This window comes from Saimiri boliviensis, chromosome 5 (genome assembly GCF_048565385.1).
Source record: "Saimiri boliviensis isolate mSaiBol1 chromosome 5, mSaiBol1.pri, whole genome shotgun sequence".
Classification (NCBI taxonomy): domain Eukaryota; kingdom Metazoa; phylum Chordata; class Mammalia; order Primates; family Cebidae; genus Saimiri; species Saimiri boliviensis.
The window spans coordinates 126,577,671-126,601,327 of record NC_133453.1 but is presented as its reverse complement, the minus strand read 5'-3'; the positions used below and the strand labels follow the sequence as shown (position 1 = coordinate 126,601,327).

Genomic DNA, 23,657 nt, shown 5'->3' with positions numbered 1-23,657 from the left:
CCTCTCGGGTTCAAGCCCTTCTCCTGCCTCAGTCTCCCAAGTAGCTGGGATTACAGGAACCTGCCACCACACCCACTAATTTTTGTATTTTTCGTAGTGATGTGGTTTCACCATGTTGGCCAGGTTGGTCTCAAACTCCTAACCTGAGTTGATCCATCTGCCTTGGCTTCCCAGAGTGTTGGGATTATAGGCCTGAGCCACCGTGTCTGGCCAATAAATTCATTTAAATAATAAAAAGTTACGGGCCACTTTCAGTTTGCGCATTTCATTGCATTGAATCCACAAAACACACCCATGAGGAAACAACTAAAATCCCTATTGTTACATGTGAGGAAACTGAGACACTAAGTAACAAGACTGTGAATGGGGTAACCAGGGCACAAAATTTAATTTCAAATCCACTCTTAGGGCCATGCAGAGTGCAGAGTTGGCACTGGAGGGAGCGGATTTTCTTAAATTCTGCACTGTGGACACCTTGCTGATATGCCAAAGCTCACAAGTGGTAGAGCTGTGATCTCTCTGGCCCACTTAGATCTCTCTGGCTTCAAAATATGTTTTTGTTACCATCAGGCTGCCCTCCAGCCACTGCACTGGCTGCTGTGGGGGACACACAGACTGCCTGATGTCCCCCAAGGAAATCTGGGTCCAGTAGATCCCGCTGGCCTTGAAGGGTAGCTGGGTTTTAACAGAGAAGGTGAAAGGCAAGAGAATTTTCAGCCAAGGAGAACTGAACAAAGGGCAAGACATAGAAACAGCGTGTTGTTGTTATTATTATTGTTTTCAGAATCACAAAATATCAGATCTTGGAAAAGCTTTTCTTGAGGTCAACTGTGCAGTCTTCCTGCTTCTTCTTTCTTCCCAACCTGCCTCCTCCAATCTTGCCTAGGTTGCAAATGTCCTTGACACTCCCTGGCGCAGAGGCTCTGACTATGTCAGCGCGGGGCAGGTATCCTGGGACCCACTGTGTATGGCACGGAGCTGGGCACTGGGGGCAGGCACAGGCACGAAGAGGAGCATGTTAAGAGCTCAGGACCGGGGAGGTGGGGGCACCAGCTGACCAGAGAAAATTGCATTTTGGCAATTGTGGCAAAAATGAGCACGTGGGAAGTTCTGTTTCATTTCAGTCTCTCCCTGGGTTAATTAACAAGGGCATTCAGGTTTTGGCTAATGCATTCGTCACCTTCTAAAAAGGAGGAAATCCTGCTTCTCTCACCTCTTGTGAGCATAGACAAGAGTGGCTTTGTTTTTCTGGTTTTGGAAACATCCAGGAGCATATTCTACATCACCATTTTTACCTTTGATGGATCTAAGAGATCCTCTAGCTAAGTCTGGGGATGCTCACTGGTGAAAGATTGGTGGCGAGAATAAGCCTGATCCCTCTAGCATGGTAACACCTTCTCTTCAGTAGAGATGGAGGTTTGACTTCACCATTGAAGGCACATGCCTCTCACCTTCTAGATGACCAACTCAGTAGACCTTGGTTTTGCCAAGAAAAATCCAAAGGTCTTATGGAATTGGGAATTCTGAATGCTTTCGTTGTGGAAAGACTGGCCTAAGCTTCTGAGTAAGGGGACCACACTGCTGTTGGGTCTTTTATTCTCTGGACCTCAAATAACGGAGAACTTGAACTCAGGGAATGTCTCGCCAAGGGGACTCTTTTCGTTGGAAGAGAAGGCCTTGCAATATGGCAACAGACTAATAGTTACGGAGCGTAGGGTTGGGTCCCCACGATGGGTCTTGGCTTACGGAGCACTCAACCTGGGTTTAATTGTGTGTTTTGGGACACTCAAGGAAGTGCCTGCATCTGTGCTGGGAACAAAGTAAACGCAAGAATGGGAAATGTCTGAGAAATGCTGTTTTCCTGGCACTGAGAGGTGGTCTTCCAATCAACAGCGTCTGGAGCCAGACGCCCGGCAGAGCAAACACCAGGAGAGATTTGTAGACCATGTAAGCATTCCTCCAGCATTTCCAGAAGCCTTTGGAGAGGGGATATTGGTAAAGAGCTAGACTTCCTGTGGTCAAGTGAACTGGAGGGATAAGACTGTGGCTATTTCAGAATTAAAGCTGGAACGTTCAAGCTTACGAGAGAAAATTAAAATTAAATCTGGAAAGTTTGTGCTACGGGGGATCAGTGCTTTTTGATTCTGTTGGACCCAAGGAGAATCTGTGACTTGCAACTTAATCTGGGTAAATCCTTCTCAATAACATCGAAGCCATGTGAAGGGCCTTAGCCAAAGAATGAGAAAGTTTTCTCCAGCCTTTGCTAAGTGCAGAACAGAGGATCCTCCCTTGGATAAGTGGTCCTTCCTACGATGCAAGACAGAGGGTAGAAGTTAGTTCTGCCCAGGATGGTGCAGCGGGTTGGAAGCACAGACAGATGGCCTGGGACCCAAGCTGACCTGGGACTTGAGCTTCAAGATTCTAGGAAAAAGTGTGTAGTCTCACTCTGTCACCCAGGCTGGAGTGCAGTGGTGCGATCTCAGCTCACTGCAACCTCCACCTCCTGGGTTCAAGGAATTCTGTGGCCTTAGCCCTCCAAGTAGCTGGAATTACAGGCACCCACCACTACGCCAAGGTGATTTTTTTTTTCATATTTTTAGTAGAGAGGGGGTTTCACCACGTTGGGCAGGCTGGTCTCTAACTCCTGACCTCAAGTGATCTGCCCACCTCGGCCTCCCAAAGTGCTGAGATGATAGGCATGATCCACTGAGCCCGGCTCCAGTGGCTTCTAATTCTCCATCAAGCATTTAAGCTGCCGCAGATCTTGTCTTGGAACAAGGCTGGGCATAAGGAAGTGAATCTCATTTACCTTGTCTATTTCTCCTGCCTCTCCTGTGGTGCCCGACGCTCAGTACCCCACTGGCTGAGCTGGTGAATTGTGAGGCCTGTGTATTTACTCAACACTTTCTTGATGCAGCCAACTGAGAACATCAAGGTCCCCTTCAGATGGAATTAACTCCAAGTGAAGATTTTGAGCAAATACTGTCCATTCTATGAATGCTGGCTTTGATTTAGCTCAGTCGAGAACAAGGCTGCGTGTGTGTTCTCCATCTGGGCTGGCCTGGTCTGTACCCCAAATCCTAGCTGCATCCTGTACACTCAAGGTCCCTAAGGAAATCAATGGGGAAGTGAGGCTGGGCAGACCAAACCCATCCCTGCGGTGGGGGCACTCTCAGCCATGGCTGAAGAGGCAAGTTAAAGAGAAGGAACTCAGAAGCTGGACTCAGGAGAGAACCAGCCCTCGCTTTTGGGCAGATAGGAAGCCTCTGCTTCAGTTTCTAACGTGGGTACGGGACTCTTTGGTGGACCTACCTCACAGGAGGGCCATGAGAATCACAACACCCAAGTGACAAGAAAGTCTGTGGTCTATAGAGTCTTCTTCAAAACAGCACACTTCTATTTTCTATTTTTGCTGTGAGTTTGGTACCTGTATATCAATGGGACGATTGCAGATTTTTCCCGGATGAACTGTCCAGAGGTCTGAGATTTTCTCCCCACCTTTAGTCTGAGATACTTTATCGTGGTCGAACCACTCCGTCCACTCCACATCTAGGCAAAAAGCAGACAGCAGAGTCAGGCAGAAGTTACCTGTGAGGGTAAGTCACATTCAGTGTGGTCTCTCGGCATCCTTGGCACCATGGGAACTGAATATCAGGTGTCCGTGGTTGCACCAGGCTGGGGCTTGGGTGGCTCTCAATAATCTGCCTGTTCTCCCACATTTTAATTAAAAATGAGTTTCTCTTAATGAGGTTTCTTACTTTTGTAAAAGCAGTTTATGTTCTGGGTTATCGCAAAAGCAAATAAACAAACAGAAAAGAAAGAAAACCCGTCTGTAAATCCGTTATCCAAGGACCGCAAGTAGGATTGCTGCTTTCTGCAGTCTCTGCGTGTGGGCTATTTGAAGGTCAGGTTCCGTTCTTATCTGCGTTTCCTGTTCAGTGCCAATGCCTGGCACATCAAAGATATTCTGTGAACTAAGCTGAATGTCACAGACCCCAGCTGAGATGAAATTCAAATCTTAACCAGGGGAGAACACCCTTTTGGGTTATGGGCTAAAGTGGCTTGATTAATTAAAGACAACTTTCAGCTGCACATTTTTCGTTGATCCTGCAAAAGTTACAGTGGTCTGACTGGTATAAGGCAAACCTAGTTCTGCAAAGACAGTGATTTCTGGTCTTCTATCCCGCTGTTAGGTGTCACCAAGTTGTCTGAAACGCCTCACCTTGAACCCACTCGCTGGACAAAGAAACATTGAAGTATTCGCCATGCTCAGTCTGGAACAATTTGAATACTCGGGCAGCGGCAGAGCCCCGGTGTCCTGTCAGAGAAACCAGACCCTTTAGGAACTGGACAGGCCCCCAGACTCAAAAAGTTGTAATTCCAAGGCAAGGAAACCCCCTACACACATGGACACTGACTCATTTATTTACAAATATATATGTATTTTTTTTAAAGATGGGGTTTCACCATGATGGCCAGGCTGGTCTTGAACTCCTGACCTCAGGTGATCCACCCACCTCAGCCTCCCAAATTGCTAGGATTACAGGCATGAGCCACCATGCCCGGCCTTATTTACAAATATTTTTTAAGTAAATAAAAGAAAATCAAGACATTCATTCACTTGGGAAACAGATTATTGTCCATTCTTTTGTGTCAGTTTTGAAAGTTTAGTTCCAGCCTCCCAGCAAATTCAGATTGTGGAGCTCTAGCATGTCTCATGGGCTGAATTCCCCCTGGGCATTAGATTTGCGGTGCCACCCGCAGCCTGTGCTGGGCAAAGGAGGCTCCCACTGTGTCCTGAAAGCCCATCTAAAGTGTCATTTTAGCTCTTTTTAGAATTTTTTTTGAGATGGAACCTCGCTCTGTTGCCCAGGCTGGAGTGCAGTGGCGTGATCTCCTCCCAAGTAGCTGGGAATACAGGCAACCGCCACCATGCCTGGCTAATTTATTTTTATTTATTTTTTTTATTTTGAGTAGAGACCAGTTTTCACCATACTGGCCGGGGTGGTCTCGAACTCCTGACCTCAAGTGATCCGACTGCCTCAACCTCCCACAGTACTGGGATTACATGCATGAGTCACTGTACCCGGCCTGGTTTTAGCTCTTAAACTACCACCCTTGTTGGGTCCATCCCAGTTCTCATCTTTTCTATGCCACTTCTAAGTTTTAGATTAAGTCAACGAAGACTTCCATGAAAAGGTAAATATTATCACAAGTGGTGGGCCTTTGGCCAGTTCTTTGCCACCTCCACATAAGGTGGCCAGTTAAGCGTCTGCTCACTCATCTAGGCGATGGGAGCTGGGCACTCATGCTCGGAGAAAAGTGGGCTGTTCAGAAAAACCCTGCACCTCTTGGTCAGAGACACACTGGAGGGAATCAGGCCTCTAGTCAGCTGTTAATTACCATGATATTCAATATGGTCTTCCACTGAAGAAGACGGACTTCCTTTCACAGTTAGAAAACTCCAGGGGTGTCTGAAACAAACAAACAAACAAACAAGCAAAAAGTCAAGTTATTCATGAGTCTGAACCTGCACGGGGTGTGGGTTCCCTCCGTCCCCCACTGCTGTTTGGGGGAAATTCATTCACTTGCTGGGCTTCTCTTCTCCAGAAGGAGAAGCACCTTTCTTTGTAAGCCGCTGCCTGGCCTGCCTGGTGTCTGCTTCTTGTCAGCCTCTTCAGCTCCATTCTGGCAGAAGATGGGAGTATGAATCACAAATAAACAAACAAGCCAACAGACCTACTGCACCACCTGCCAAGCTCAATTATGTCCTGAAGCAAGTGCCTGGACACCTTTAGGAAAACACGTTCCAAGAAAAAACATGCTCAGCTCTCCTGGAGTTCAGCTCGAGGAAAATATCAGAGGTTGACGTGACTGACCGCTTGAACCATCTGCCTTGGGGCTTGGCAAGGAGAGAAATGTCTCTTCTTAATGGAGAGGGAAGGTGAGAAAGATCTAAGGAGGCCAAGGCGGGTGGATCACAAGGTCAGGAGATCGAGACCATCCTGGTCAACATGGTGAAACCCTGTCTCTACTAAAAATACAAAAAATTAGCTGGGCATGGTGGTGCGTGCCTGTAATCCCAGCTACTCGGGAGGCTGAGGCAGGAGAATTGCCTGAACCCAGGAGGCGGAGGTTGTGGTGAGCCGAGATCCCGCCATTGCACTCCAGCCTGGGTAATGAGAGCGAAACTCCATCTCAAAAAAAGAAAAGAAAAGAAAAGAAAAATTGTACACCCATCTTTCCTTCATGCAAGCATCTGCTGCTTTAGGGCAGGAAGGTTTTCTTACCCCATTTTGTCTTAGGCATTTTGTATCATGCCTAATGCAGTAATGGGGTTCAGGAGATACCCTAAAAAATGGCAGCTTGGCATATTGAATATTTCAAGCTCACAGAATTTGAGAAATGGCAGGCAGGAGTTTCTGACTTTCCCCTGAAGCAGGTCCAAGACCCTTATGTGAGAGGGGCCTTCCTTATTCCCAGGGAAAGAGCATCCTTATCCCCAAAGGCAGATGGCTAGGGTAGTCAGTCACGGTAGGATAGTCACGACAGCAGTCTCCGATCCCCAAAGGCAGAAGGAAGCCAAGACAAATCTGCAGGAACAGACCGAGCTAAGTTTTCCTGTGTACTGTGCTTGGCTCAATTCTCTGACCTATCACATTTCCCCACAATGCTCCACTTCATCAAACCTTGTGTACCAACACTCAGTTTAACTGTTGCTTTGGGTCCTGGTTTCCAAATGAAGGCTCCCATGTCGTGTAAGCTTGCCATCTGAAATACATTTGTGTACTGTGTGCCTGTTAATCGGCGATTTGTTACCGGTGCTCCAGCCAAGGACTTAGAAGAGGAAGGAAGTTTTCCTCCTCTACAGTAGCCCTCTCTTACGATAAGCTATCAATTGGCCGGGCGTGGTGGCTCACGCCTGCAATCCAAGCACTTTGGAGGCCAAGGCAGGTGGATCACCTGAGGTCGGGAGTTCAAGACCAGCCTGACCAACATGGTGAAACCCCGTCTTAAAAAAAAAAAAAAAGTTATCAATCAATTTTGGTGCTGAATGGCTCTCATTATTGCTTTGATCTCTTGTCTTGGAAAGTGGGTCACTAATGAATGGTGTTTAACCGAGGTTGGGGATTTGACTGCTCACTCTTCTGCCGAAAAGCTTCAGTAGCTCCCCATTGCCCTTCGGGTAAAGTCCAAACTCGTTGGCACAGTCAAAGGTCCTCTGTCCCACCCTTCAGCCTCCCCTCTCATCCCTTGCCCTCTCTCCCATACTGCCACTGCCTGGCCATCCCCACCTTCTTCGGGAGAGCCACTCTTTTGTCCCTTGGCCTCCAAAGCTGCCGGTCTTTCTATGGGACCTGCTGGGCCTTGTCCTCACGTGTGCGTCTGCACGAAACTCCCCTTGCTCTCTCAGGCCTCGTCACCAATTTCCATTCATATCCGCCTTACCCCGAGAGCTCAGAACACCTGGTCTAACCCGGTACCTCCCACCCTGTGTGTTCAATAACCATTTCCCAAATGGGTGAACTTGGGCCCAAATGAAGGGTCCAAGTCTCAGTTCTCCTACTGATTTTAGATGCCTTAAGCTTCTCACTCAAAGAGTGTCTCTATACAAATGAGGCGTGGAAATGTGATTTCTCCTTCACCCATGTGAACAGATGGGCGAAAGATGGTGAGTGCCCATCTTTCCAGTGGCTCTTGTTTGTAAGGAGAAAATAGTTGCCAACATTTCTGGAGAGCTTATTCTGTGCCAGACGTGGTGACAAATATTTTGCTCATATTATCACATTTAATTGTCCCACTGGTAAATCCCATTTTACAGATGTAGGACCAGGCAGAGAATGAGTCATTGGCCTGCAGTCACACCTCCTAGGAGGTGCAACCCAGGCTCAAACTCAGGCCACTGGATGCCAGGTCTTGTGTCCTCAGCCACCTCCTTCTGCTGCTGAGGCTCTAAGTAGTCAGTTCCCTGGTGTTTCTAGCTCGCTGTAAATTAATAGACTGGCCTTTTGGTTTATAAAGCAACAGAATGGAAGTGCAATTAGTGTTTCCCGACAAAGGAGCCTTACGATTCCAAGGTATTATTGTCATCTTTGGCTGCTGAAGTTTCCTGCTCGAGTTTCCCGTCCAGGAGAAGTTGTCTCTGGGCTGAACGCACACTGGAACCTGCAGCAGCCCTCCCTAGCCCAGGACGTTTCTGCTTAGCCAGCAAAACTGCTTTGCTCCAAGCCCAGAAAAGTCTCTGGCTTGCCTCTCATCTTGCCCCCAGAAGTGGGAAGCTCAAGGGAGGAGCATCGTAATCTCCAAACAGCCATGGGACAGATAACCTAGACTTTCCCGCTGAGCTGAGATTTGATTTAACATGATAAAAAGGTGTGTTTACTATGGACACAGGGAGGGGACCACCACACTGGGAGGGGCCTGGCAGAGTGGGGCAGAGGGATCAGAACAAACAGCTAATGCGTGCTGGGCTTAATACCTGAATGATGGCTCGATAGGTGCAGCAATCCACCATGGCACACGCTTACCTATGCAACAGATCTGCACGTCTTGCACATGTATCCTGGAACTTTAAATTAGATTTTTCTAAAAAGGCGTGCTTACTATGGGGCCAACAGCCCGCTCTCGGTGCTGAAGTGTGTGCGTGCCAACGTCAGACATGATGCTGCATTCCAAGGCAAACACAGCACACCCTAGAACATGGCAAAGGGCCGCTTCTCCTTGGGCATTTGGCTCGGTGGAGACACTTCAAATAATCTCTCAAAGACTGTCTGCCAGTCCCCACGCCATGACATGAGCCCTTTCCCAAAGAAAGGGAAAATGAATATTAGCTGCACATCAGAGACATGGCTCTTGCACACAGTAGGTGCTCACGTTGCATTTTGTAAGTGGCCGGCTGAATGAATGAGTTCATATAAACAGAGAGCTTTTGTGTTTTATGAGTGAACTATGCTTGTAAGGAAAAACAAGCTTTCTTTAAGAACAATTTCCAAACGTATCAAATGCAGATGTCAAATGTAAATCCCTGCATCCACTAGGTCATTCAGGATGGTATGGCTGTGGGGACAGGAGATGGGAAAGGTACATTCTCAGTGGGATAGGGTGGCTTCAGTGTTCCAGAGCCCAGTGGCGGCCGAAGTGAGGGGCAGTACCTAAATCCAAGGTGTAGGAAGTGTTTGCTTCCCAATTTGGTCATCGCCTTCCTGGCTATGTCATCTAGATTTCGAGAACCTTCATCATTCACCGCAACAGCAAGGATCTTGCCATCGGGCACCACGTTCAAATACTGGACCAGACGTTCACTCTCTTTCTTGGATCTATAGGTGTCAAACCTAAAAAGGGCAGAGAGAAGAGATTTGAATAGTCTTGACAGCAGCCAAAAAAGAGAGTTCTAAGCACATGTCTGTGCTACAACAGCTGACATGCTATCCGAGATCCCAGGGTCTGCAATTGTTAAAGAAGGAAGCCGCTTCTTTAAAGAACAGGTAAGTTTAGTTATTTTGCATACCATACAGTGATATCCAAGCAGAAGGGATTTCACCATAATGTTCATTCGCTGAGTAAAATGCCAAAGAAATGATTGCAGCAGTGGAGACTTCAAGCTCCAGGGTGTTGAGTGGGTCACATACTTGAGGTCTAGGACTTTTGATGTTCCCCTTTCATCCTGGAGGCAGAGGATCATGCCTCTTGCAAGGGCCTGGCTCTTAGAGATAGTTCAGATAGCTAGGGCATTAGGAATTTGTATCTTTGATCCAGACTAAAACGCCAATCTCAGAATTCCTGGAGATGACACAGAGAGTATCCTAAATCCCTTACCCCACCCCAGAGCAGCCTGCAGAGAGTTAATTGCAGAGATCCAACTTATAATTTATTGACCTGTTAAGGATTCTTATGATAATGCATCTTAGAATCATTAAAATGTAATCTCTGATTCACACAGTAGCAGTCACATAATATTTGAGTATTGCAAATGTTGTTGCATTGTTATTTTCTCCCGTTTACTTTTTAAAAATTATTTGACTTTATTGTGGTAAGAACACCCACCTTGAGATCTACCCTCTTAAAATTTTAAGTACACTATATAGTGTTGTGCAATGTTAGACAGATCTCCTATAATAGCAAGAACTGATCATCTCCAAATTAACAGATAACCTATACTCAGACACATAAAATATTCACAAAATAAAAATCATACACAGAAAATCTGTACCCCTGGTGAGAAGAATTTACAAAGCAAAGACACAATTTTGTAATGACTCCAACTTTCCCCCATGCAAGGATAAAGATTTTGTGCAATTACAGTGGAAATGCCTAAAGAATATGTCTTGGAACTTAAGGAACATAGCTCCAAAGTGAATCTGGAAAAATAATTTAAGGAGGTTTTTGGAAAAGAAAAACAGTGTTGGTATTGGTATAGCTAGATAGGTGCTCCTGGGTCCTCACACTTGTTCTCAACTGTTGGCACAATCTGGTCCAACCCCACCTAACTTGCAAACCCTCCATTGTCCCTCCCCAGGAAGCTCTTGCTGCAAGCTGAGTGCTTCTCAGTGACCACCCCACTCGCCCACTCTGCCTTCATCATTTCTTCTCACCTTTTCTATATCTGATCAAACCCCTACTACCTTTCAAGAGCTGACCTAAGTTCCTGCTCCTGTAACCTTCTTTTTATTTTATTTATTTTATAAGATGGGGTTTCACCCTGATGGCCAGGCTGGTCTTGAACTCCTGACCTCAGGTGATCCACCCACCTCGGCCTCCCAAAGTGCTAGGATTATAAGTGTGAGCCACCGTGCCCGACCCTCCTGTAACCTTCTCAGATGACTTTTGCCTGCATTTACCTGTGTGTGTGTATGTGCTTATTAATATCTTTACTCACATACATTTATCTATCACATTATTGAGATCTCCAGCACATACTTTAAGCAAAAGATATTCACGACAAGCAGGCATTCTGTCCGTGCAATCTCCACAGCATCTGTCCAGATCACTTCTCATTAACAGGCCAATACATAAACTTTAAGTTGGATATCTCAAGTCACAGTGTTGTACTTACTTAAAAAACAGCACCGAAAAGATCAGCACACAGTTGAAGAGGCCATCCTCTCTAGTATGAAGGCAAGGGCTCCCTGACATACTTTGTGTCAATCAAGGCATCAGCTGTTATCTGCGGGCTCAGGCCAGCTCAGGGTCAGGCCAAGGCAAGTGGTTGTCACCAGGCAGCATGTGGACGCGATACAGGCACACCTGGGTTTGAATCCCATCTCCAACACTTTCCAACCTTGTGGCTGAGTAAATTTAGCCCCGTGAGCCTCAGTGCTTTCATCTGTTTAATGTGGATAATGACAGAACCTTCCTCACAGAATTTTGATAAAGATCAAAGTACATTTGACAGGTGAAGTGATGAACAGTGTTTTGTGGGGAGAAAGTCTAGTGACTGCATTATAGCTACTAACATTTAACGGCAACGTTGGGTGTCTGTGAGCACCAGCAAGCTCTTCAGTTCTTGCCCACCCTGCCCGTGACCGCAGCTGGCTCCTGCTGCCTTTGGGGTGACACCCATGGCTTGGACCCTGTTCTTGAGGAATGTGCCTGATTCCCTCCCCCAGCAGCCCCAGGATAGCTCTGTCTCTACTTATCTACCCCACCTCTGTCCTTCCCTCTGCAGGGCCAGGAAGAAAGCCCCTGGGATTGCAGGGTAGGTCCAGCCTCAGCAGAATCTGCCAGCTTACACCTGCCCATGGTGCCTTCCAAACATCTCTCAGGTACATCCACTAACCACCATTGCTTCTGGGTCTTCACCACCACCATGTCCTGGCTTGACCACAGGAGAAGCTTCCTAACCCCCTGCAACGTCTTTGCTTTTGCCTCCACAATTAAAACCATTCTTTACTTAGCAGCCAGAACATTCTTTTAAATCGGATCATGCCCTTCTTAAAGCCTTTCAGTGACTTTGCTTCCCACGTAGAAGAAAAACCACCTGCTTATTGTGGTCTACGAGGTCCTGCCCAGCCCGGATTTGTGACTCCCATGTAACTGTGTGCTGCTCTTCCACCACCCGCTGTGCTCTGTGGCTCTGGCGGCCTTCCTGTCCTTTGAGAATGTCACACCTTTTCATGCCTCCGGCCCTTTGCACTCGCTGTCTGTCTTGAACACTCTTTCCCTGACATATCCTTACCCTGCCTTTCTCAGCTCAAATGTTGCTTCTCTACATTGCTTTTCCCTGACCACACTATCCAAAGTGGTCTTCCCTAGTTACACTCTAGCATCTCACTGTCTTTCCCTCCCTCACTCCCAATGGTCACGATCTGAAACTATGTTGTGTGTACATATGTGTGCATGCTTGCTCCTCTTCAATTCAGCATCATTAGGCAAACGCCTGGGGAAGGACAGAACTCCTTGAAGGCAGGGATTCCCACCTGTTTCATTCACTGCTGTTCTCCCAACACCTAGAGTGGCACCTGGCCAGGGAGCACACTCAGTAAGTGTACTCTGAATGAATGAGTATACGTTTAAGTGAAGGCAGACACCTTACCGGTCAGAATGGATAACTGTGCCTGATTTGGGGTCGATGACGTGAACAATGACTCCGCGGTGGCCCCAGCTCCTTTCAAAAAAATAGCCTCCTTCTGCCATGCCACCTGGGTGAAGGGTCTTGTTCAGAAACGTCCAGGAGAGCTTTTTCTGTCCATGCAACTCAAGAGTGCCTCCTCTACCGACGCCAATGTACTTCAGACCGTAGTAAGGATCCGGCTGAATACCTTCATCAGCTCTGCAAGAGAAACCAAGTCCCCAAAGTGGGCTGGCACATCCTTTTGCTGGATGCTGAACCCAGAGGAAACCTAGGAGTCACACCTCCCGGTCCCCCATCATGGCCACTATAGAGCCAGTCACATTTTCATCACTTAAGGTCAGTAAAAATAACACTAATGGCTGGGCCCGGTGGCTCATGCCTGTAATTCCAGCACTTTGTGAGGCCCAAGTGGGCAGGTAACTTGAGATCAGGAGTTCAAGACCAGCCTGGCCAACATGGTGAAACTCCATCTCTACTAAAAATACAAAAAATCAGTCAGGCGAGGTGGCACACACCTGTAGTCCCAGCTATTTCAGAGGCTGAGGCACCAGAATTGCTTGAACCGGGAGGCAGAGGTTGTGGTGAACTGAGATCACGCCACTACCCTCCAGCCTGGGCCACAGAGCAAGACTCCGTCTCAAAACAGCAGCAGCAGCAAAAACATTAACAACCCAATCTATCTAAGCCAGACCAAAATAAAGCCCTCAGGGCCAAGCAGAAGTGCCAATGATTAGTTCACAGGTTGGTGTGTTTCCCTTTCAGTTCTAAGTGTTTTCTGTTTTGGTCCGTATCAGATGCGGAATCACCTGGACATGCACCGCACCCGCCTTGTGCATTCCTGGCTATCACTTCCTAGCGCTCTCTATTGTTTAAAGAGGGAACACAGCCAGGGGCAGGTACCACATGAAATTTTCCTGTATCTTGTCCATCATAGCCTATCATATAAACACTTGCCGAGGCTTCCTGAACATAACATGATTGGAAGGCACTGAAAGGATGGCAGGCCCATCACTAAAACAGGTACAGCATCCAGGCCACTATACATAATATGCCTCATGGACTTCAGCTCTCCCAAGTCACCTCGGCTTTCTTGTTTACGATCCCCATCTGATACAACAGAAGGATTCCTATCTTACAGGCAAGCCTTGCCCTCTCGCCTCCCCGTCGGTCTTGGAAAGCCTTCCCCTTGTGAGATCCACGGGTAGCGATTGGTCTGCAGGGGCGGTCTACCCACCTTCCATACAAAATGATGGTGAAATTGCCCTGGAAAGGGCAGAGGGGACTCCCAGCATGCATCTCTCCTCCGTTGTCGATCAGGATGTGCCTGGTTCGCAAAACAATCGGCTCATCATGGTCTTTAATGACTAGCTTGCCTGAAGAGGTAGCATTGAGGGGACGGTTAATAACACAGTGTTAAGGGTAAGCTTATATCAGAGCCCAGGGCAGACTCCCTAAGCACCCTCATCTCACTGGGGCAGGCAAAAAGGCACATCTTTCAAACATTCCTATGCTTGGTGTGCTTACAAGTACAACCATCCCTCAGTATTCTGAAGGGAATTGACTTTAGCACCTCCCACAGATACCAAGCTCCATGGAAGCTCCAGTCCTGATATCAAATGGCATACATAGCCTTTGCATATATGCACCTAACCTGTGCACATCCTCCCGTATACTTGAAATCATCTCTAGATTGCTTATAGTACCTAATCCAATGTAAGTACTGTATAAATAGTTGTTAAACTGTATTTTTAGGAAATAATGACCAGAAAAGTCTGTACATGTTTGGTACGGATGCAGATTTTTTGGAATATTTTCAAGCTGGGATTGGTTGAATCCATGAATGCAAAACCCACAGATATAGAGGGCGGCTGTAATTACTCTTCTTGCTTTTTGCTTTGCAATGTGTAAATAATGCCTATCTGGTCAAATGCCATCACTTCATGTACCACATTTAATGACCAGGCCTCTAAAGATAAGATAAGCAGAATTACTCAAAACACCAATAAGGAGTTTCCCCTACAAATGCTCCTTTCACTAAGATTGGACCTCCAATGAGCCATTCCTAACAGCTCAGAGCTGATGGTTATCTCAAACAACCGAATGCCAACATGAACCCAAAGCATGTGATGTTTATTCTGTCCATCTGAGCTCATGGAAACCTGCATCCTATCTGCTAAGCTCTGGGGCAGTGGAGGGAAGGGGGAGCAGCAGAGAGAGAGATTGGCTTACCTCCCTCTGAGATGTGGATGGAATAGACAGTGGCAGAAGAAGTGAGCAACAGTGTCCTACCCCGGCCGATATGCACATGGTGGTCTTGGTCATGGCCAGGGTTCCAGGGTTGCAGCTCTCGGCTCTGATCAGGGCACCCAGCAGCCACTGCCAAGGACAGAGAGATGTCATTGCTCCCATCTACCAGCCTCACCATGCAAGAATGCTACAGGCCAAAAGGGGGGCTCTCATGCACCTTTAAGGCCCCTGCCTCCTCTCTGTTAGAGCTAAAAGCAAGACCCTAGAGAGCTGAGAGACCTCCTGACATAGGAGGCTGGAACTCTGGCAACCAGTCATATATTTTGCACGTATATTTATCACGTATCTGTGAATAAGTCACTTCCCTTTTCTGGGTTCAGTTTCCCCACTTACAAAATAAAGAGGTAGACCAGATGACTTCTCAGGACATTCCAAGCTCTGAAGTTATATTAATCACTTCCCTTTTCTGGGTTCAGTTTCCCCACTTAGAAAATAAAGCGTAGACCTGATGACTTCTCAGGACATTCCAAGCTCTAAAGTTATGCAATGATTTACCTAGACTACTCAGATTCTAAGACATTCTGTCCTCCAGAAAGCAGTGTTTGAGTAGCTGATAAAACTCTTTCCCTTTCTGCATGAGAATTAGACCTTTGGTTAATTTTCTAGCTCTGTTCCACTGGAAACCTGAGAAAGATAGCATTATATAAATTGTTACCTAGCAACATAGTTTATAAGAAAAGTGACCCCTGATTGGTGAATGGCATCTAAACTGGAAGGAGCTATAGTTTATATTTATACCTGGTGGAGATGTCACACTCTAGGCTTCCCTGAGAGCAGTGACTCTTACAATGGCACATTTTGTGAGAATCCTGGAAGTTACATCTATGGAGTTGCTACGGGCTCCAGGGGGTCATGAAGTCTCTAAGACACAATGGTCTCCACACTTGCCCAGTGACAGTCTTATTTCCTCTCACCTGAGCTGTCATCTGGAGAACCAAGGAGAATAGCTTCTGGATGGCTGTCTGGAAGACTGCCAGGACCACTCCCATGGAAGAGAGGAGCCTGATGCTGCTCTGATGGCATCTGTGTGTCCTGTTCTCTATTTTCCAAGGAAGTCTGATAACCAGTATGACATATGGTCACCTAATGAGTCTGAATGTTTAGTTGAGCCTAAAAAGACCCAGGGTGGGTACTGCAGAGACGCTTCTCCCTGACCTCTGTAGAAGCACAGGGAGGAGTCGCAATGTTCACATGGCTAATAAGATTTGACCTGGCAGTGTCCCGAGGTGGACTTGAGTGAGGAGAACTGGCACTGTTACAGAAACTGGAACAATCTCCATCAATAGCATGGAAAAATCCAGGGGGAAACAGGTGGGAAGAGGCAAAGGACGAAACAAGATGAGAATGAACTGGCTCCGAGAACAAGCCCCAGTGCCCTCCTTTTTCCTGTGACTAGAAGGGTATAAAGTATGAAACAGTCGCTTTCAAAATAACCCCGGGTGGGGATGAGGAGGCGGGAAGGTGATGGGCAGGTAAGTCCATGGGAAGGCAAGGTTTCAGATGAGAAGCTCTGGGGCAGGTGCTGGAAGGAATGGAAGTGAGCTCACAGCTCAGGCCCCCAGAAGAGAGCCTAGGAGAGGCTATGTCTCTCAAGCAAAGAGGGTGCCACAAACCCCAGGAGAGATTCTGGCATCAGTGCATGATAACGGTTTGGCTGTGTCCCCCCCCAAATCTCATCTTGCATTGTGGCTCCCATAATTCCCATGTGTTGTGGGAGGGACCCAGTGGGATATAACCGAATTATGGGGGCAGTTTCCCACACACTGTTCTCCTGGTAGTGAATAAGTCTCACGAAATCTGATGGTTTTATCAGGAGAATCGCCTTTCACTTCCTTCTCGTTTTCTCTCGTCCGCCGCCATGTAAGATGTGTCTTCCGCCTTCCGCCTTGATCTTGAGGCCTTCCCAGCCATGTGGAACTGTGAATCCATTAAACCTCTTTTTCTTTATAAATCACCCGGCCTCAGTATCTTTATGGGCTGCATGAAAATGGACTAATACAGTGCAATTACTGGCAGGTCAGTTCAAAATGTTTCTTGGTTTGTATTCAGCCATCTCCAGAGTAAGAGTGTCTGTCCCATATTTATAGATGTCAAGGAAACCTAGAATGGGGTTCCCTTCATCTGCACTCAACAGCACCACATATGGACCCCATACCCACACTGAGTTGTCCTGTTTGCCCGCCTGAAGGCCCTTCTCTTCTCTGCAAAGCAGAGTGTAGATCCTCAGTGTCCACCTGCTGGGTCTCAACCCATCCCCGCTTCCAGCCCCCAAACAACTCTCCTCCGGGCTCCCTCTGTCTTGCTGTCAGCCATACTGCAGGCTTCGGATCTCTTTCGTTAAGAAAAGAATTTCATATTTTTTGGAGTTTCACCAAAGTAGCTCTTCCAGCTATTGCAAACGCCAAGGGGCTCAAGCAGTGGCAACACAAGGGAAAAAAAAATGGGGCAGTTGTGGGCTTGCTCTTCAGTGGACTTTCCATTTTAACGTAAGAGCGGACTAGCCAGCGGCGGGTGGGATGGGCTCTCTGCGGTGAAACAGAGCAGCCAAGGGTGGTCATGAAGGCTGTGGTCAAGAGGGCTGTGCTGTGAAGCCCACTGCTGGGTTTCTCTCCAGACAGGGTCAGGTGCTTGTCTGGCTTCCAGGAGAGGCCAGTCAGAGGCGCTGGGCTTCCTTCCATCAAGTCCTGGACAAGAGTGTCAGGCTTGAAGGTGGTGAATTTCCAGCCACGTGGGAACCATATGTGGCCAACTGAGGATCCCAGTGGTCCAGGCAAGGAGCCATGAGTATGCTGGGAAGGAGCCACTGCAACGCCACTGGACAAAGCCTTGAGGTCACAGAGTCCACATCCGCCAGGACAATCCTGACGGCCCTTTTCACTCTCCAAGTGCAGGAGTTTGGATAGATTTTGCATTTGGATTTGGAGGCAGTCAGTCTGACCTGTGTGAGCACGCGTCCCCGCCCTCCAGAAGCTCTGATACCACGGCTGAAGCATAGTTGTAAGATTGGCCTTGAACGGACACGCCTTTTTTTGCAGCTGGACGTTTTGCTGTCGGTGAAGGCCAGTGTCAGTGGTTTTTCATTTGTATGAATCAGTGAGTGGCTAAAGAGGGCCAGGGCTTTCGCTGAAATATCACCATGGCAACCACCCTCACTTTCCCAGGAGGGGCCGCTTGAACCAGGATTGAGAGGGAGTGCAAGCCCGACCTACTTGGAGCCTGAATGGCAAGGGCTGGCGCCTACATCCCTCTGATGTCAGAGAAAAGCACAGGCCAGACGGAACCCGAGGCTCAGCCCCTTTCCACATGGTTGATATGCAAACAGCAAAACGGGTGCCAGGATGTGGGAGGAAATAATCAAGGGAAGTACCTGAGGGCACCTCTCCAAGGTGGGTCACCTTTAGGGTAAGCCACCCTAAAAGACAGACCCAAACCCGGTTCCTGGCACAGTCAATGCCTGCTTTGTGTCTGTTAATTCAATAAATGAGAAAGGGATAAATGAATGAATTCAGCTCATATAGCCAATCATCACTGGGAAAGTTAAAATACTGACTACTGGCTGGGCATGGTGGCTCACACCTGTAATCCCAGCACTTTGGGAGATTGAGGCTGGAGGATCCCCTGAGCCTAGGAGTTCGAGACCAGCCTGGACAACATAGTGGGACACTGTCTCTACTAAAAAATTTAAAAAATAGCCAGGCATAGTGGCATGCACCTGTCGTCCCAGCTACTAGGGAGGCTGAGATGAGAGAATCACTTGGGCCCAGGGAGGTAGAGGCTGCACTGAACCATGATCATATTACTTCACTCCAGCCTAGGCAACAGAGTAAGACCCTGTCTCAAAAAAATATGTGCTATTTGCTATGTCCCCTAAGAATCAGAAAAGTTCTTCAAGAAATCGCAGTGAAGGAATTTCACTAGTTACTGATTATTTTCTTCCATCAGTGGGTCAAGAAAAACAAAATACAAATTCAATGTAAGGTTCTCTATTCTTATTATAGAAAATCATCAAACTCAATTAACATAAAAATAGCATCAATAAAACAGCAATCAATCATGGTAAGATTACAGTACTAAACCCCTTCTGAAATTGTCAAATTGTCCCTATCTCTCACAATTGGCTAGAACGGAGAAAAGTGTTTTCCTATAGAAGGGCCTCAGCTCTCCATCTGACCAGTGCCCCTACCTGGTGAGCTTCTCTCATTTGTATCAGGTGCCTGGCTCCTGCAGATACTGAGTTTGCAACCCCCAATTCTGGTCCAATGCCTTCATTTTGTGGATGATGAAACTGAAGCCCAGGATGAAACGTGCCAGGGACCAAGGAATTGAGGAAGGTCGAGCCGGGGCCCAGTCACCCTGACCCACTCCCATGGCTCCTCCTCCTGGCTCCCACAAGTGCAGCCTTGCAGCATTGAGGGGCCATGCCTTGCATGCTGAGACGCAGAGGTCCAGCTGTTTGCAGTGCTCACCTGCGGATGTCTCCCCAGAGAAGCAGGTCAGAGTGAACCAGCTGATGGTCAGCATGGCCTTGAAGGAAGACTCCTGCCTCCCAAAAGCGCCCATCCTGGCAGCGTGCTCCCTGAAAGAGAAGCACACAGAGTCAGACATGCAGCCTTGGCAGGCTGGAATCAGTACACAGGGCCAACATGGAGACAGACAGAGCCACATGCACACACACAGACACAGGACGGGCAGTGCCAGAACGGGCACACGCCAGCCAGCCCACACTCCAGTGCAGTGGCCTCTCCTCCAGGGCAGATTGGGGCAGGAAAACCCTCCCATTGTCCTGCCCATGTCCTGCAGCTCAGAGACCGAGTGATGGATGGAATTTCATCCTTGGTGCTCAAATTCCCTCCCCTCCAGAATGAAGCTTTTTTCTTAAGAAACAGCGCAGAACGAAAGTACTCCCACTGAACCTGAGCTGGGAATGAGATCCCGCCAACTCAGTGTGATCTCAGACGATCTGTTTAATCTCTCTGGATCTTAGTTTTCTAATCTTTGAGGGTGTGGACTGGCTGCTTTCTAGCCCTTACATTATCAGTCTATGTGTCTACTCCAGTCTTGGATAATAATATTGAAAATGTAAATATAGCCGCCTGCATGTTGTAAACGTTCCTGTCTATCAAGGAGGAAGGTGTGGTAAAGAGAGTTAATCGTCCCCAGTGTCCATTTTCTCCTCTTTCCTCAGTAACAGAACCCCTGGTGTTGATCTGGGCACATGGCTACCTAGAATAAAGATGACAGTCCTCAGTCTCCCTTGCATTACTTGTGGTCTTGGAATTCAGCTCTGGCCAATATAACAGAATTATGGCGTCTGAATTCCAGGAAATTCCCTTAAAGGAAGGACAGAGAGACTTTCTTCTCTCCCTTCTCCTTCCTGTTAGCTGGAAGGAAGATGGGATGGCTGGATTGTTAGCAGCTATCTTGGGCCATATGGTGGGAGCCATGCATGCACAGAGCATGCCAGTGCAAGTAGGGAGAAACTTAGGCCTTGACCCTGTGTAGAACCAGAATAGCCCTGGATGGTGCGCTTGTTTTATTGTGAGAGAATTAAGCTATTTTACTTTTTTTTTTTTTTTTTTTTTTTTTGAGGCAGAGTCTTGCTCTGCCACCCAGGCTTGAGTGCAGTGGCAGGATCTTGGCTCACTGCAACCTCCACCTCCTGGGTTCAAGCAATTCTCCTGCCTTAGCCTCCTTAGTAGCTGGGATTGCAGGCATGTACCACCACACCCAGCTAATTTTTGTATTTTTAGTAGAGACGGGGTTTCACTATGTTGGCCAGGCTGGTCTCAAGCTTCTGACCTCAAGTGATCCCACAGTGCTGGGATTATAGGCATGAGTCACCATGCCTGGCCTGAATTAAACTTCTAGTTTATTAAACTTCAAATTTATTGAAGCTATTGTTATTTTTTTTCCTTTTACTCATACAGAAGGTTAATATGGGAATCTATCTAGGTAAACCTCAAGACAGGAACTTAATAAAGACAAGATGTGAGATTTCCTTTTCCGGCTATAATGTCACTTGGAGAGAAGTCTTTGTTCAAGCCCTCTGTAGAGCACCAGGGAACTTAGACGGGCTTTGGGGGTGGCCAGCTCCAGCTTCTATGCCGCCTCCCCAATTCCTCCTCTGAATATGACTGTAGTTGTGCCCAGAAACACACAGATACTCTCCCATACTGAGAAAAGGGCCAAAATCTATCTCACCCGGCCCAGGCTCCTCCCTACAAACCAGCTCAGTGACAAATCTGATCACCCCTGACCTTTCGGTTCAAAGCAAAGCTCTTTGTGCGAGTTCAGTGAGTTGGGACAGGCACGGGGTCTGAAAGGAGGGCACTGGGCCCTCTGCCTGGTACCTCCCACACAGGTGTGCTTGGGAGGCCGGGGGAGGGAGGAAATGATACCCCCAGAATCAATGCCGGCCGTGTCCTCTTAACTGCCACCCTGCCTGGCCCAAGCCTGCTCTGCCCGAGAACAACAGGACCCATTCTAGTCACTTCAGCCAGATCGCTGCAGTCACACATCACAGCCTCTGGGAGTGGCGCCTTTCCCATGGCCCCGAGAAGATGAGTGCTCCGTTTCACGCTCCTTACAATAGAAAGAAGGGGACATCAGGAATAGCATTTTACGGTCCTCAGGGAAAAGCCAGAATCCTGGTCTCAGATCTCCACCAGTTTAGAAAAACCAAAGGTATTAATAGCTTGCTGTCTGCTACCAAAGGGTCCCGATCATCATGGCTGCCCTGAGGAACCCTTCCTTGGTCAAGGAAGGTGACAGACAGCAAGGTTGGAAGTGAGAGGGCATGGGAGGTGGGCTGGGTGGGGGCACCCCTCCTGCCCTAACTTCTTGGGTAACCCCCATTAACACGTTTCCTTCTGAGGACCTCAGACTTCCCAGGTACAGAGTGGGGAGGTTGGTGACTTGGACACTGAAGGTCTGACATCTTCTGATTATATCACAGGTGATTTCAAAGATCAAAAAAAAAAAAGGTACTTTCTGGCTAAATGCAAAAATAATTCCACATGGAGGAAGAACACTCAACTCCCTTTTCCCAACATTTGTGAGACCTTCTGCTATGTCTGAGCCAGCTGTCTAAGTCGCTGGGGGCAGCAAGATGGCCCTGCCCACAGAGGCCAATCCCACACTGAGGGGGAAAGTGGTCATCTGGGATTTCTTGCCCGTGTGTGGCTTCCAGTGCCTGAAGACACATGTCCCAAGAAACATTCTATCCTAAAAGATCCCCAAATTTCACTTGGGAATTCTTTGACCAAGGGAGGACAGCATTCTCCGCTGGCCATGAAAAGCTTCCTGGCAACAGAAACTGGTATTCTGCTGCTTAGATGGCAAGACAGTCTTGAAACAGTTCCCAGCTGTTGAAGGCGCTGGAGGAGCTCATGTTAGCTAACAATGCTGGAAGTCTCTGCAGGAAGCTGTCTGGAGACTGGTTGACTGCTGTCCTCACTGGGTTAGAGGGCTGCTCAGAGATTGAGCCACGAAGACCTGAGCTGGCCTGTCCCTTACAGTGTGCAGCAAACTCCTGCAGCAAAGCCTTTGCAAAAGAAAATGCAGGCATCCTTTCCCAAAAGCCAGCACTTTGGGATACTCCACAAGTCTTCACAATAACATGCTAAGGTTTTCCAGAAGCTCAGCTGTCCCCAGGTCCGGCTGCTGCTCGGTCCCCGTGGTTGCTGGACCTCACAGGGTCAAGAGACAAAAGAGGAAAAGCAGGAGCAGGAGGCGCTGGTTGCTGGCGTCTGCTTCAGCGGATCCAGGGCTCGTCACCTGCAGGGCAAGGGGAGACAGGGGAAAGGAGCCAAGTGTTACAGGAGCCTCCAGAGAGGCCGCAGAGCAATGGCATTCCCATGGCACCGTCAACCTCACAGGGAGCCAGGATCTTCTCTAGGGATTCTTGGAAGGAGAGGGAGGAAGAGGTAAGAGAAAGGGTCAGTTTCAGCTGTGAGGCAGGAGGTGAGATGAGACTGGCAGGGTGACCTGGAAGCTGGTTTCCTGGAATACGACAGCAGAGAGACAGGCATTCCCCTCCCTGCTCACCCCGCAGGAGGTGATTCTTGCTTCAGGCAAACCTAGGCAAGGTTCAGAAATATGTGCTTTCACCTTATGTCAAACAGCATTCATAACATTTCTGTTTTTCTTTTTTCTTTTTTTTTTTTTTTTTTTTTTTTGAGATGGTGTCTCAGTCTGATTGCCCGGGCTGGAGGGCAATGGCGCGATCTCATCTCACTGCAACCTCCACCTCCTGGGTTCAAGCAATTCTCCTGCCTCAGCCTCCCGAGTAGCTGGGACTACAGGTGCATGCCACCACGCCCAGCTGATTTTTGTATTTCTAGTAGAGACGGGGTTTCCCCATGTTGGCCAGGATGGTCTCGATCTCTTAACATTGTGATCTACCCGCCTCAGCCTCCCCAAGTGCTGGGATTATAGGCGTGAGCCACTGTGCCTGGCCCATACAGGTCACTTTTTATCCTGTGGAGAGGTAGCAGGCTTTGGAATCAACCACACCCTTGTGACTTCCCTTGGGCACAGTTTTGTTTACGCTGATATGTCACTTAATGGTTAGGTGTCTGTCATGGGCTGAATCGTGCACTCCCCAAATTCATGCGTGGAAATCCTAACCCCCAGTACCTCAGAATGTGACTGCATTTGGAGTTAGGACTAAGGAGGTAACCAAGGTAAAATGAGGTCAGAGGGGTGGGTCCTAATCCAACACGACTGGTGTCCTTGTAAAAAGAGGGAGACCAGGGCGCAGACACAGAGAGACCAGGTG

General features: G+C 48.0%; 1 protein-coding gene across 3 annotated transcripts in view; it reads right to left on the bottom strand.

Annotated features, from left to right (window-relative positions):
• CEMIP (cell migration inducing hyaluronidase 1) overlaps positions 1 to 23,657 on the bottom strand; it is a 173,703-nt gene that overhangs the window by 59,382 nt on the left and 90,664 nt on the right. For 2 of the 3 annotated variants that reach the window (XM_074399936.1, XM_003921681.4), the window contains 8 exons: positions 19,345 to 19,454; positions 14,801 to 14,947; positions 13,806 to 13,944; positions 12,533 to 12,769; positions 9,153 to 9,332; positions 5,404 to 5,474; positions 4,223 to 4,318; positions 3,428 to 3,549 (listed from right to left, as the gene is read on the bottom strand). In XM_074399936.1, coding sequence (XP_074256037.1) covers positions 3,428 to 3,549; positions 4,223 to 4,318; positions 5,404 to 5,474; positions 9,153 to 9,332; positions 12,533 to 12,769; positions 13,806 to 13,944; positions 14,801 to 14,947; positions 19,345 to 19,454 — 1,102 coding nt within the window. Of the gene's footprint in view, positions 1 to 3,427; positions 3,550 to 4,222; positions 4,319 to 5,403; positions 5,475 to 9,152; positions 9,333 to 12,532; positions 12,770 to 13,805; positions 13,945 to 14,800; positions 14,948 to 19,344; positions 22,655 to 23,657 lie in introns of all 3 variants that reach the window. The other variant, XM_074399935.1, reaches the window with a different exon arrangement.